This window comes from Diceros bicornis, chromosome 14 (genome assembly GCF_020826845.1).
Source record: "Diceros bicornis minor isolate mBicDic1 chromosome 14, mDicBic1.mat.cur, whole genome shotgun sequence".
Taxonomy (NCBI): domain Eukaryota; kingdom Metazoa; phylum Chordata; class Mammalia; order Perissodactyla; family Rhinocerotidae; genus Diceros; species Diceros bicornis.
In genome coordinates, this window is record NC_080753.1 from 22425474 (window position 1) to 22438127 (window position 12654).

Consider the following 12654-nt stretch of genomic DNA (forward strand, 5'->3'; position numbering starts at 1 on the left):
AGATAAGTAAGTCTCAGTCAATCCTGTCAATTGAAGAAAGGCAGACAAGTAAATAAATGTAACACAACATTACAGGTACTGTGACAGGTCTGTGCAGGAAAAAGCAGGAGGGGTGGGGAGGGCACCAAGGGAATTGTCATCTTTATGAAAGAAGGGCCTGCCTCTTAGATGACACAAACTGCACCCTGACAATTGAGTAGATAATACCCACACTCAACTGGACTTATCCATTGGTGGTATTTGTTAAAATATCATTTTAGAGGCTTTAGTCACACAAAGTATTCAAAACAGCCACTGTCAGCAACTGCAAATGCATTCCTACAAGAAATGTTAATTTTCCTTGTTAGCATTCTTTACGAAGCCTCTTTTAGAGTCAGAATGATAGAAACCAGGCAAGGAAGAAGAGTGGAATACTGTGATTTGCTGTACCTGCACATGGATGGCAAGTATTTGGAAAGAAGGAGCCTTGGCTAGTCTTTTCTAAGCACTGAAATACAAGAGATGAGGCACACTGTGTTTGTCATGGCCATACAATACAGGAAGGCCACAGAAGACGGGGAGCAGTAAAGCATTTGCCCACTGAATCACTGCAAGTTGTGTGAAAGCAGCATGGTACTCACACTTCGGTGCTTGTTTCTTCCTGTGGGGCCCTGTGCTGGATGCTAGGGTAAAGATGGCCTAAGAGGCTGAGTTGCGTACAAGGCGGTCCACTGCAGAAAGAGCTAGGGAACCTCAGGAAAAGAATTATTTGACGTGCACTGGAAATTCTGAGGAGAGATCCTTGGGCAGATGAAGCTAGCCTTCCTAAAGGAGGCAGCATGTCTAAGAATAAATACAACAATGAAGTTGTCCCGGCCTCCTGAAGTGGGACCTTCTCCATGAGAGCCATAAGAGAGGAAAAGGCAGTGAACCTCTAGCTTCCTTCTTCAAGAAGAAACAAATGAGAGAGGCAGAAACCCAAGAGTTCGATAGCAGTGGAGACTAAAACGGTAATATTTTTCAAGTTTGTTAAAGAAGCCCTTCAAGAAACAATTACAAAACTAAAGATCTACAAATATTCCCCAAAACAAAAAATGAAAAAGTGTAGAAACGTTTGTTTCACAGTGTGCAAACCTTCCACCTTTAGAAGTCAACGAGGAGGATAAAACAAGTGGTGTTAGGTGAAAAGTACTGATGGAGACAAGTGAGGCAACAGGAATGTTGAGTGGAAGTTCAGAGACACCCGTCCCATCCCCATTGCCCAGTTGAGGGGACTGAAGTCCAGAGAGGGTCTCAGACTCCTAAGACACAAATAGGACTCCTTTCACCCAGCAGAGCACAGCACTGCAGCCCAATGATGAGTTTAGCACGCCTCCCCGCCCCCCTTCAGCCCTTTCTGAACTGACTTGACAAAACAGAGGAACTTACTCCAGAAGACTCTTCATTTCACCACAGTATTTCATCGAGGGATTGTCTGTCTTCTCTACTGGGGCACTGGCACAAGGTAATTAGCTCTCTCTCCTGCCCCTCATTTGCTGAGCTACCTTTTTTAAAAAAAGTAGTTCCCTTCAGGCATTATTATTATTGAGACATTATTCACATACCATAAAATTCACCCTTTTAAGGTATACAATTCATTGATTTTTAGTATATTCACGAGGTTGTGCAACCATCACCACTGATTCCAAATCACTTTCATTTCCCCTAAAGAGACCTTGTACCCATTAGCAGAGACTCCCAGATACCCCTCCCCGAAACCTCTAGTGACCACTAATCTACTTTGTCTTTATGGATTTCCCTATTCTGGACATTTCACATAAATGGAATCATAGAATATGTGGTATTACGTGTCTGGCTTCTTTAATGTTTTTACGGTTCATCCATGTTGTAGCATGCATCAGTACTTCATTCCTTTTTATGGTTGAATAATATTCTATCATGGATATACCACATTTTTTTAATTCATTTATCAGTTGATCGACTTTGGGTTGTTTCTGCCATTTGGCTATTGTGCATAGCAGTACTATGAACCTTCATGTATTCAAGTTTTTGTGTGGACATATGTTTCATTTCTCTTGGGTATATACTTAGGAGTGCAATTGCTGGGTCATATGGTAGCTGTTTAACCTTTGAAGAATTGCCAGACTGCTTTTCAAAGGGCTGTACTACTTTACATTCTCATCAACAATGAGATCCAGTTTTGTATGAGGGATACAATTTTGCTGCATCATCACTGACACTTGTTAGTCATCTTTTTTATTACAGCCATACTAGTAGGTATAAGATGGTATCTCATTGTGGTCCTGATTTTCATTTCCCTAAGGACTGTTTCATGCTTGTTGGCCATTTGTATCTCTTTTTTTGGGAAAATGTCTATTCAGATTCTTTGCCCATTTTTTAATCAGGTTGTCTTTTTTTTTTTTTTTAATTTTTATTTATTTATTTTTTCCCCCCAAAGCCCCAGTAGATAGTTGTATGTCATAGTTGCACATCCTTCTAGTTGCTGTATGTGGGACGCAGCCTCAGCATGGCTGGAGAATCGGCACGTCGGTGGGGTGCGTGCCCAGGATCCGAAGTGCACGCACTTAACTGCTAATCCACGGGGCCGGCCCATAATCAGGTTGTCTTTATTGAGTTGTAAGAGTCCTTTATATATTCTGTTACTAGACCCTTATCAGATAAATGTTTGCAAATATTTTCTCCTATTCTGTGGGTTTAAATTTCTTGAAGTTTTCTTTGAAGCACTGTTGAGCTACTTTTAACAAATATTAAAACATCTTAAACTAAATTAGGAATATGTAAATAGTGTCTAAATTATACTTTTAAATTTAATAAGCATTATAATTTTACGAGCTAACCATTGTATGCAGACCACATTTTGAGGCTTCCAAACTAAGAGTCTTGAGTTCACTCTGGGATCCATCAAAATGATAGCTATCACTTTTATAGCATTTATGTGCCAGGCGCTGTTTGAGCAATTTGCACGTATTAACTTATCTAATTCTCACAACAATCCTATGAGGTGGAGACTTATCATCATACTTATTGTACAGATGAAAAAACGGAGGCAGAGGGAGGTTAAGTAATGTGCCTGAAGCCACAGAGTGAGTAAGTAGCAGGGATGGGCTCCAGATTCCGTTGCTCTTAACCACTTGCGAAACTGCCAAGGCGGAATTAAACCATTTCAAAGAATGCCTAACCCCTCGCTTTGGGGAAGTAATAGTTTTCGTGGCGTTAACACTCTGGACGTTTTTCCTTTCCCTACCAAGCCAGAAACTGGTGCTACCCTTCCAGGCGTCTTATCGCTCCCTCCCCTCCCAGTCTGGTTTCAGGACCCTCTCTCCTCCCCAACGGTCAGATGCTTTAGTGTTTGGAAGTAACTGCGAAGTCGCCTGCGTCCACGAGGTGGGGTGGTTCTAAAATTCTGGCGGCCAATGGGCGGTGAGAAGCAGCGGATTCAGCCCAGTGGGACTCAAAGCTGCGCCGTGGGCGGAGCCAGCGGAGGGGGCGGGAACGGAGCCCCTGCGGCGGTGCTTGCTGTGCGCGGTGCCTGCTTCCCCGAGCGGCGTCATGAGCTGGACCTGCCCGCGTTGCCAGCAACCCGTGTTCTTCGGTGAGGCCCGGGCTGAGGAGGGAGAGAAGTTGGGGCGAGTGTGAGCCGCCGCGTTCCCTGAGGACGCAAGGAACTGGCGACGGCGGGGGTCCCAGACCCCCTTTCCACCTGTGGGGCGCGTGGCATTCGGGCGAGACGGAGCTGGCCTCCCAGAGACACTCCCCATCGTCTCCAGGAAGCAGGGCGGGCGAGGTTGAGGGGAGAAAGGAGGGCGCCCCCTGCTCCACCTGGCTCCCCGCATCCCGGTTTCTCCTTGTCCCCCACAGCGGAGAAGGTGAGCTCCCTGGGCAAGAACTGGCACCGCTTCTGCCTGAAATGTGAGCGCTGCCACAGCGTCCTGTCCCCAGGAGGGCATGCAGAGGTGAGGCTTGGCCAGGCCGCACAGCCCTGGGTCTGTCACTGTCCCCCAGGCACCAGCCCCCAGTTTCGGCCCTGGAGGCCCACCAAAGGCAACTTCAGCAGCCAACTTCCAAGACCACTGGGCCCCACACCAGCCAGGATTTGGGGAGCCTGAGTTGTGCTGGTGGACTCCATGCCTTTTAGGGGGGCGGGAGGGAAGCAGCACTGCTTCCTGACCTGCTCTTGCTCTTTCTCCCTGACCACAGTGGCCATTCTGGCATGCTAGCCCACCCCTCCACCTCTCCCAGCCCCACCAACACGGGCCAGTGGACAGATACACCTGGCAGCCTGTCTTGGAGGAAGGCCTGTGGGGCACAGGAGAGGCCCTCCTTGGCCCTGAGCAACCCCCTTCCCTTTGCTTGTGCCTAGCACAACGGGAGGCCGTACTGCCACAAGCCATGTTATGGGGCTCTCTTCGGCCCCAGGGGTAAGTACCAGCTTGGAAGGGGCTATGGGGCAGCAGAACCCTCCCTGTGGCTGGGAGCTGGAGGCTCAAGCCTGCCCTCCCCCCTTCTCTCTGCAGGGGTGAACATTGGTGGTGTGGGCTCCTACCTCTACAGCTCCCTCACTCCCACCCCTGCCAGCACCACTCCTGTCAGCCCCAGCAGCTTCAGCCCCCCCAGGCCCAGGACTGGCCTCCCCCAGGGCAAGAAAAGTAAGTGAGGCTGGGCCCCAGCTACTCCTCCTCCTGACCCTTTCCCAGGCTGGAACAGGGGGTGGGACCAAGTGGCAGTCTCCCACCCAGTCCTTCTGCTTCACATTCCTACAATGTTGTTCATGGCAAAGTTTCCTCTCATCCGTGGCTCCTTTTTTGATGTTCCCTCATGTCAGCTGCTGATGGTATTATCACCTGCATTTTACAGGTGAGGAAACTGAAGTCTGGAGAGGGCAAGTGACGTTGTGCAGTTACACAGCTAGTCAGAGGCAAAGCTGGCCTGGAACTTAGGCCTCTACCAGGCCAGGGCCATGGAAGGAATGACCTATGAGTGAGGGGTCATTGAGACGGGGCCCGCCCCTCACATTCTTCCACTTCTCCCCCTCCCTGTTCCTTCCTCCCATCCCCTGGAGTGGGCAGTGACACCATGCTCCCCAACACCTGAAACCCCTGCCCCAGCCAGGTCCTGTATCAGCTCAGGTTTCCTGAGGATTGAGTTGCTGACAGGGTTGGGCTGGTGGGCACCTGAGCACCTGAGAGAATAAGGAAGCAGGTGGTCCCTCCTACAGATAGGGATGGGGCAGGAGGTGGAGTCAGAGGGGACTCAGCTCTGCCAGAGGAAGCCAGACTGATGGCCACCTGAGTGGGAGGCTTTGGGCTAGGGATGAGCATGGTTTTTGGAAAAGGAGAGTGCCATATGCAGGCCGGTGCTGGTGGGCTCTGCTTAGGCCTGGCCCACACTTCAGCCCTAGCTAGGGCCTCTTCCCCTTAAAGGCCCTCCCCACATGAAGACATTCACTGGGGAGACCTCGCTGTGCCCTGGCTGTGAGGAACCTGTCTATTTTGGTAAGCAATAACGGAAAGCCTGGGGTGCGGGTGCGGGGGGTGCTGGATGGGCATCAGGCAGGGAGGTGGTGTGCCCCTGCCCTGCCCCTAGAACTACCCCCTTTCTCCACCACCAGCTGAGAAGGTGATGTCTTTGGGCAGAAATTGGCACCGACCTTGTCTGAGGTGCCAGCGCTGCCAGAAGACCCTGACTGCTGGGAGTCACGCGGAGGTAAGCAGGGACAGAGATGGGTGGTTATGTTGGGAGGAGGGAGGCTGGAGATGGGAAGAGAGCCAAGCTGAGACGGTTCTCTTTCTCTCTGTGTCCCAGCATGATGGCGTCCCCTACTGCCACATCCCCTGCTACGGCTACCTGTTTGGCCCCAGAGGTGGGCAGCCGCACCCCAGACACTGGGCATAAAGTATGATGTGTGGGTCTGTGGGAATGTGTGCACAACTTCCCCTGTGGTCAAACACACACCAGGCCCCTCCCAATTCCCTCCAGCCCTCAGCCCAGCACCGCCCAGCCACAAGGCCCTTGGTGACGGGGCTCTCTCCCTCAGGTGTGAACATTGGTGATGTGGGCTGCTACATCTATGACCCCGTGGAGATAAAATCCAAATGAGATGCTTACAGGAGAGGTCACCCAGCTCGGGCCTCCCACCATCCCCTCCATGGTCCACTGGGAGCTACAGAATTCTCCAGTCCCGTGGGGGTGGGGGAAGGTGGGATTTTGGTGGCCTGGGCCTAGGTTCCATGGTAGAACAGAAAGTCTAGACTTTCTCTGCCAACTCCTCCTTTTCCCATTCCTATCTAGTCAGAGGACATAGGCCACCCCATTTTGAAGGGTGGCCTCCTGGCCTTCCCCATCCCTTTCCCCAGGAAATTCTGTAACTTTAAGGTACTCATAAAACTTGTGTTTATTCTGGCTTCTCCAATAAAATGTTGGCTCCCATGCCTTCAGCTCTTCTTTGGGCATGAGGCCTGAACAGTGGATTAGAGGGTGGGGAGTGTCGGGGTAAGGGATGCATTATCCTGCAAAGTGCCTGGGAGGTAGCAGGGCCAGCCATGGGAACAAAGAGCTCTGTTCTCCTGGTCCCCTGGCCCTGGGCAGCCCCTTGCAACACACAATGGACAGCATGCCCACCAGCCCTGTTGGTACCAGAAGTCATCATAGAACAGTCTCTTCTTTAGCACCATCTCTAGAAGAAGCACCTTATTTAGCATCTCATTTGAGCTTGACAACAGATAGATCCTGTGGTGAGGTCTGCTAAGAGACTGCATTATCCATTTGAAAGATGAACAGACTGAGGCCCAGAGAAGGGAAGCCACATGCCCAAGGTTACACAGCAAATCAATGGTAGAACTGGGATCAGAACCCAGGGCCAGGCTCAGTGGGTTCCCATCCAGGGCTTGTCCCACAGTTCCTCACTGCTGCCCCAACCCAAGGGGCACCTTTATTTACAGAATCCCCCCAGCCATGAGAGGGGTGCCAGAATTCTCCAGCAGCCCACTGCATCCTGGGAGGTCGCCCTCTTGCTGGAGGCCAAATAGTCAAGGCTAGATGAGCAGAGAGAGGGAGCACTGGTGGCAACTCCAGCCCTGGGCAGGGGGCTCAATGCCCCCAGCCCCGGTCGCAGGGCTTGCCCTTCTGCTCTCCTAGCCCTTGCTGCAGAACTTCTGTGGAGAGCTTGCCCCTGAACCACTCAGTCCTGGACTTGCTTCATGGACATCTCTTCCTCCTGAAGGCTGGACAGGGCACTGGAGAGGAAGGAGTCATGAGCAATGGTGGGGTTTAGCCCCCAAGCCTACCACCCCAGCCTGCTTTATCAAGGCTGGCCTAGAGGTCTCCCCAACTCCTGGTATACAAACGTGCACTCCCACAAGTGACTCCACGCATGCCTGTACACATACCTGATGTGGAGGCATACCTGAGTGTGCACACATTCACCTCCTCCTGGACAGTCTTGGGTATTTGTGTACACACACACACACACATATGGACTCGTGTACACTTTTCATGCAGTTTACATACCTCAGGTCATGCACCCATGCACACTTGCTTACATGGACCAGATACACACGTACAGACCTGTCTTCCTCTCTGAATCCTAAGGTGTCAGGCACCTGAGCACCCATACCCACATGCCTGTGCTCACACAGACACAGTCCTGTGCACACACCTCTTCCTCTCCACGTCCTGGATGGTCTCTGGCAGCTGTGCCTGCCTTGTCTCTGGCAGCAGGAGGGCAGTGCAGGCAGCCAGCAGGGCAATCCCCCCATAAGTGAGCTTGGGCAGTGGCAGCCATACTCCGTCCAGCAAGGCCGCCAGTGGGGCCAGAGAGCCCCCCAGCCGGCCCACCAGTGCAGTCAGCCCCATCCCTGTCTGTCTGTTCAGAGAGAGGATGGGGGAGGGGGTTGGCGCTCAAACCTACTTGGGGTCCTGCCTCATGGGGCTCCCTGCCTGGACTGGCAGGCTCTGGTACCCCCTTGTCCCCTGATGGCTAAGAAAGCTGGAGCTTCTTTCATGGGGTCTCCCACCCACCGCAAGCCAGGGGCCCCCAAGCCAGCACCCACCAGAGGATGGGGTCCCCAATCTGACAGAGTACCAGTCAGGTACCGCTGTAGGAAAAGAAAAATCACCAGAAAGGGGTAGGGAACGGGTAGTGTGGAAGGAAGAGAGTCAGCAGCTCATACGGACCCTACTGTGTTGTTAGAGGAGGTGCAAGTCTTTCTCAACATACCCAGCTGCCTATAAGTCTCCTCCCGACCTGCCAATAGCTAGCGGAAAGGGTCCCAGGCCTTATTTCCAGAGACAACCTCCAAAGGGCAGCTCTGGCTGGGTGGTGGTGAATGGGATGGGATGGGCAGATGGGGCTTTTTTGCGGCTTTTCTTTTAAAGGAGGCCCAGAGAGGTTGTCTGACCTGATTCAGGGTCACTTAGTAAACGAATATAAAATGCCACCCCTTCTCCCAGACTTAGGCAAACACAGCTCTGATTAGCTCTGTATTCTGGGTGCGGCGCAAGAAATAGGTGAGAGGGATTGGGGTGCAGCGTGTGTATGTGGGGGTGTTGGTAAGAGACGTGACTAACAAGCCCTCCCCCCAGGTGGGTTGCCTGGGACCCAGGCTCCCCTCACCTGAGCACAGTAGGGTACAACTCCGACGTAAACAGGTAGGCAGTGGTGAAGGCACCTTCAGAGAAACCTTTCCCCATCACCGCCAGGGCGATGCTCCAGGACCCCATCTCTGAGGGAAAAGGGGTTCAGGCAGTGAGCAGGCCCCGCGGGAGAGCGAGGGCTCCCAGGATAGGAGGTGGAGCCTCCGGAGAGGGCGGGTCTTAACTGGCCTTAAATAGGGGCTTCCGGGAAAGGGCGGGGTTCTTGGCCAGGAGGCGGGGCCTCCGGGAGTGGGCGGGGCCTCCGGGCCTCACCCGAGGACACGAGCAGTCTGAGGCCCAAGGCGAGCGCGGCGCCCAGCAGCGCCCCGGCCTGCGTGAGGCGGCGTCCGGCGTGGCGCACCGACACGTAGACCAGCAGCTTGGAGGGCAGCTCCACGGCCCCAAACAGCAGCTGCGTGTGGTACACGTTCAGCCCCAGCCCCGACAGTTCCAGGCTCGGGCCATAATAGGAGAAGTTCACTCCAAACCTGAGGGGGGTCACGATGCCATTCAGGGGCCTTCCTTCCCACCCCCTTGTCTTTTCTCCTTAGGGAGCCTTGGCCTTTTAGAGGGACCACCTCCCCGGCCTTCAGAGCCCGCTGCCCACGACCTTCCCTGTCCCCATCGTGCCCCCGGCGTGTGCAGCTCGTGCCGGTGGTCTTTACCTAATCTTCACTGCAACCCCATGAGGGAGCACCTGGTAGCGTCCCGCTTTACAGAAGGGGCACTGAGGCTCCGCGTGTTAAGTGCCCTGTCCAAGGTCTCACACTAAGGAAGTGGCAGGGCCTGAATTCTAACCCACGGTCTCTAACGCCTTCTCCATCTGCTGATCTTCCGGAGCCCCACCCCCCCAGAGGCTGATCCTCCCGCCCTCCAGAGTTACAGACACTGTCCCTCATCCTCTCACACGCAGCTCCCTCCTGGAGTCTGCCCCTCCCGCCGCCCACCCCGACCCGGCCAGGCCCAGGCCCGTCCCTCCTCACCACATCACCATGCAGCACAGTGAGATGTATCGGAGTCGTGGTGTCCGGAACAGGTCTAGGTACGAGGGTCTTCGGACCACCCGCTCCCCAGCGGCCACTTTGCTCAGAACCTGGTGGGGAAGGAAGAGGGTTTGTGACATTGGAGTTGCCTCTGAGGCCTTAGCAAAGGCACATTGCTCTCTGTGGGTCTCTGTTCCCCCCTTCTGCAGTGGGACGGGGGGATGCACATGGGAGCTGAGTATGGTGGACCCTGAGTCAAAGGTGTGCCCCACCAGAGCCAGGTAGGACATCTTGAAGAGTTTGGAACTCTGTACTAGGGGCCAGGAGCTTTTCCTGCACACATGGTGGGCCCAGGAAGGGAGCACTTGACACAGGCCACACACACACACATACACATGCACGTGGGCACACACGCATGCACTCATACACATTCACCCTCACCTCCTGGCTCAGGCTGTCCTCACCCACAGGCCGCCCATTGAGCCTGGCACAGCGGAGCAGGTACATGTGGGCCTCCTCTACACGGCCCTGGGTCAGAAGCCAGCGTGCAGACTCAGGCACCCACCTGGGGGACAGCAGGCGCCCTTCAGTCAGTCAGCGCCCTAAGCCACATCTCCCTCCTGGGCACACCACAGGCTGTCAGCCTCCAGGCTCTTGCTCATGCAGTCCCCTCAGCCTGGAACGTGTTCTCCTTCCTAAGCCCTCTTCACCTGATGAACTTTTGTTCATCTGTTAAGGCCCAATTTAAAAGACACCTCTTCCCACGCTTCCTTAACCAGGCCTAGGCCCCCACAGCCTGGGAGTCCCTTCTCTACTCAGCTGAATTGGTCTCACCCCCAAGACTTCAGCCCCAGCACCAGCCACCCACTTCTCCCACAGGTGACAGGAAGGCATAGGATGAAGGAGAGACAGACATACAGACATACCCAGAGGGGTTATCCAAAGCCAGTTCATTTTGGGGAAGCAATGAAATGCCCACCCTGCCTGGCCTCCCATTCTCCTGCTTGGACTCCTACCCTGGTGGGGCCCTGCCCCGGTCCCCACCCCTCCAGGGTGCAGGCCTCAGTTTGTACTTGGCTCTGTCTCTCCGTCTCTGTCTCTCTATATTTTGGTCTCTGTTTCTCTGCTTCTCGTGTCCAGTGCCATCTTTTTTGTATTGGTCTCTGTCTCTATTTATCTCTCTCTCTCTGTCTCTTTCCATCTCTTAGTCACTGACTATGTCTCTTTCTCTTCGTGTCTCAGTCTCTCTGTCTTCGAATCTCAGCCTCTAATTAATTCTGTCTCTGGCTTCCTGTATCTCCCACTCCCCAGCTGCCCACAGGCCTCACCAGAGGCTGACGATGCCTGGGGCACAAGGCAGGGTGACAGCCAGCAGAAGCCATCGCCAGTCCCGTATCAGGTACCCGACCAGTGCCAGCAGCATCACGCCCCCTGTCCAGAAGGTGCTGCTCAGGACACCTGCCACAGTGCGGTGTCCCACGTCCAGCCACTCCAACTCTGGGCCCAGGGCAGAGGCCGGAGACAGGAAGACAGTTAGCAAGGGCCAGATGGGCTCAGTCTCACCCTTGACAACTGCCTCCCTCTATCCTCTAGGCCCTGCCCGTCCTTTGCCTGCCTCACCCAGTGGCATCACGATGATGGTGAAGCCAGCCAGGGCTGCGCCAGTGAGGGTGCGGGTGATGGCGAACATGGTGTAGCTGACCGAGGCTGCAGACGCCAGGCCCAGCGCCAGGGCACTCACATAGGCCACTAGCAGCAGACGGCGCCTCCCAAACCTGGAGAGGGGTCATGCAAGGTCAACTCCCTGTAGACAGGAGGTCCCAAGACAGGTAGACTAGGCCCATAACCCAGGTAGTGGGAGACGGTTCCCCAACCCACTCCCTTATTGGCCCCCTACCTCACCCCACCTGTCGGACAGGTATCCGAAGGCCACGGCCCCCACCAGCACACCGGCGAAGAAGAAGGTGGAAGTGGCTCTGTTCAGGCCTTTCTGCTCACACACCAGGTCCCACTGCAGGGACAGGCAGGGAGGGGCCTCCCATGGGCACAGGCCCCTCTCCAGCTGGCACCAACCCCTCCTCTCCAGGCCCTGGGGCCTTCTGAGGTCAACTGTGCCATCCTGGTACTTCTACGTCAGATAATAAACCCCCAACGATTCACCCCAGTTTGGGGGGTAGGAGACTTTGCCCCTCCTCAATCCGCAGGCTCAGCTTTTTTCCATGGAGGGCCTTGATCATGACAACAGGAATCCTGATCCTCCCCATAGAGACTCTGCCCCCACCTGCACTCACCTCCAGATGGATTATGTAAATCCCAGATCTGGAACCCGGAAAGAGGAAGGGAGAGGAGGCCTCTATTGTTTCCCCACCTATTACTGCAGAAGCACCCTTCTCAACTCTCTGCCCCAACTCCCTGGAGCCATCTTAGTCCTACCCTGCCTTAATCACCTCCCAATTAATAAGAGCAGCACCTGTGAATGGGCTCCTTACTGCAAGCCAGGAACTAAGCTTAGTGCTTTAAATTCGTAGACTCCATCTACAGATCGGTAAACTGAGAGTTAAAGTAATGTGTCTAATGCCCACATAGTAATCACCCAAGGCAATGGCAAGCCCGTCCCACTCATGTGTCCCCCAGCCTCCCAGGGTACCTCTGTTGCAATGGTGGAAGAGAACTCTGAGCGGTCGTACTCCCAGCCCTGAGGGCAGGGCACTGTGGAGGGCTCACCCTCCAGCTCCCCAGGGCTCTGCCCTCCTCCCCACAACGTGGTGTTGGGGAGGGCCTGGGGATGGGTGAAGCGGAGGCAGGAGCTGAGCGTGCCATCGGGCTCCCGGGGCAGGTGGGCCTCCAGCCATGAGTCCTGGTGGCTGAAGTTGGCAGAGGCGCCAGGCAGGGCACAGCGGTGGGCAGGCACAGCAGCCAGAAAGACAGGCAGGAGGAAGTGCAGGGGCAGCAGCACACGGGGCAGGGCCAGCAGTGCCACATTCCGCAGTTGGAAGGGCCCAAAGCCGCCCACCTCTTCTAGCAGCTCCTCGAATCCCAT

General features: G+C 54.4%; 2 protein-coding genes across 7 annotated transcripts; one reads left to right on the forward strand and one right to left on the reverse strand.

Moving 5' to 3' along the window:
• The first annotated feature begins 2925 nt into the window (after positions 1–2925).
• On the forward strand, positions 2926–6426 carry CRIP3 (cysteine rich protein 3). 5 transcript variants are annotated; one of them, XM_058554315.1, is made up of 8 exons: positions 2926–3592; positions 3859–3953; positions 4361–4418; positions 4515–4646; positions 5421–5492; positions 5609–5703; positions 5803–5893; positions 6035–6112. In XM_058554315.1, exons 1-7 carry the CDS (start codon positions 3550–3552, stop codon positions 5890–5892), a joined length of 585 nt encoding a protein of 194 aa, XP_058410298.1. In that variant the 5' UTR covers positions 2926–3549; the 3' UTR covers position 5893; positions 6035–6112. The 5 variants fall into 5 exon arrangements, with proteins under 5 accessions (XP_058410298.1, XP_058410296.1, XP_058410299.1 ...); XM_058554313.1 differs by having other exon boundaries at positions 2927–3592; positions 5803–5860; positions 6035–6426; XM_058554316.1 differs by lacking the exon at positions 5803–5893 and having other exon boundaries at positions 2928–3592; positions 6035–6426.
• A 47-nt stretch (positions 6427–6473) lies between these two features.
• Positions 6474–12654, reverse strand: SLC22A7 (solute carrier family 22 member 7). Of its 2 annotated transcripts, none has more exons than XM_058554312.1 (10): positions 12262–12654; positions 11522–11625; positions 11235–11389; positions 10943–11111; positions 10056–10179; positions 9615–9724; positions 8905–9119; positions 8612–8720; positions 7655–7861; positions 6474–7232 (listed from the first exon to the last, which is right to left on the reverse strand). In XM_058554312.1, exons 1-10 carry the CDS (start codon positions 12652–12654, stop codon positions 7178–7180), a joined length of 1641 nt encoding a protein of 546 aa, XP_058410295.1. In that variant the 3' UTR covers positions 6474–7177. The 2 variants fall into 2 exon arrangements, with proteins under 2 accessions (XP_058410295.1, XP_058410294.1); XM_058554311.1 differs by having other exon boundaries at positions 11522–11649.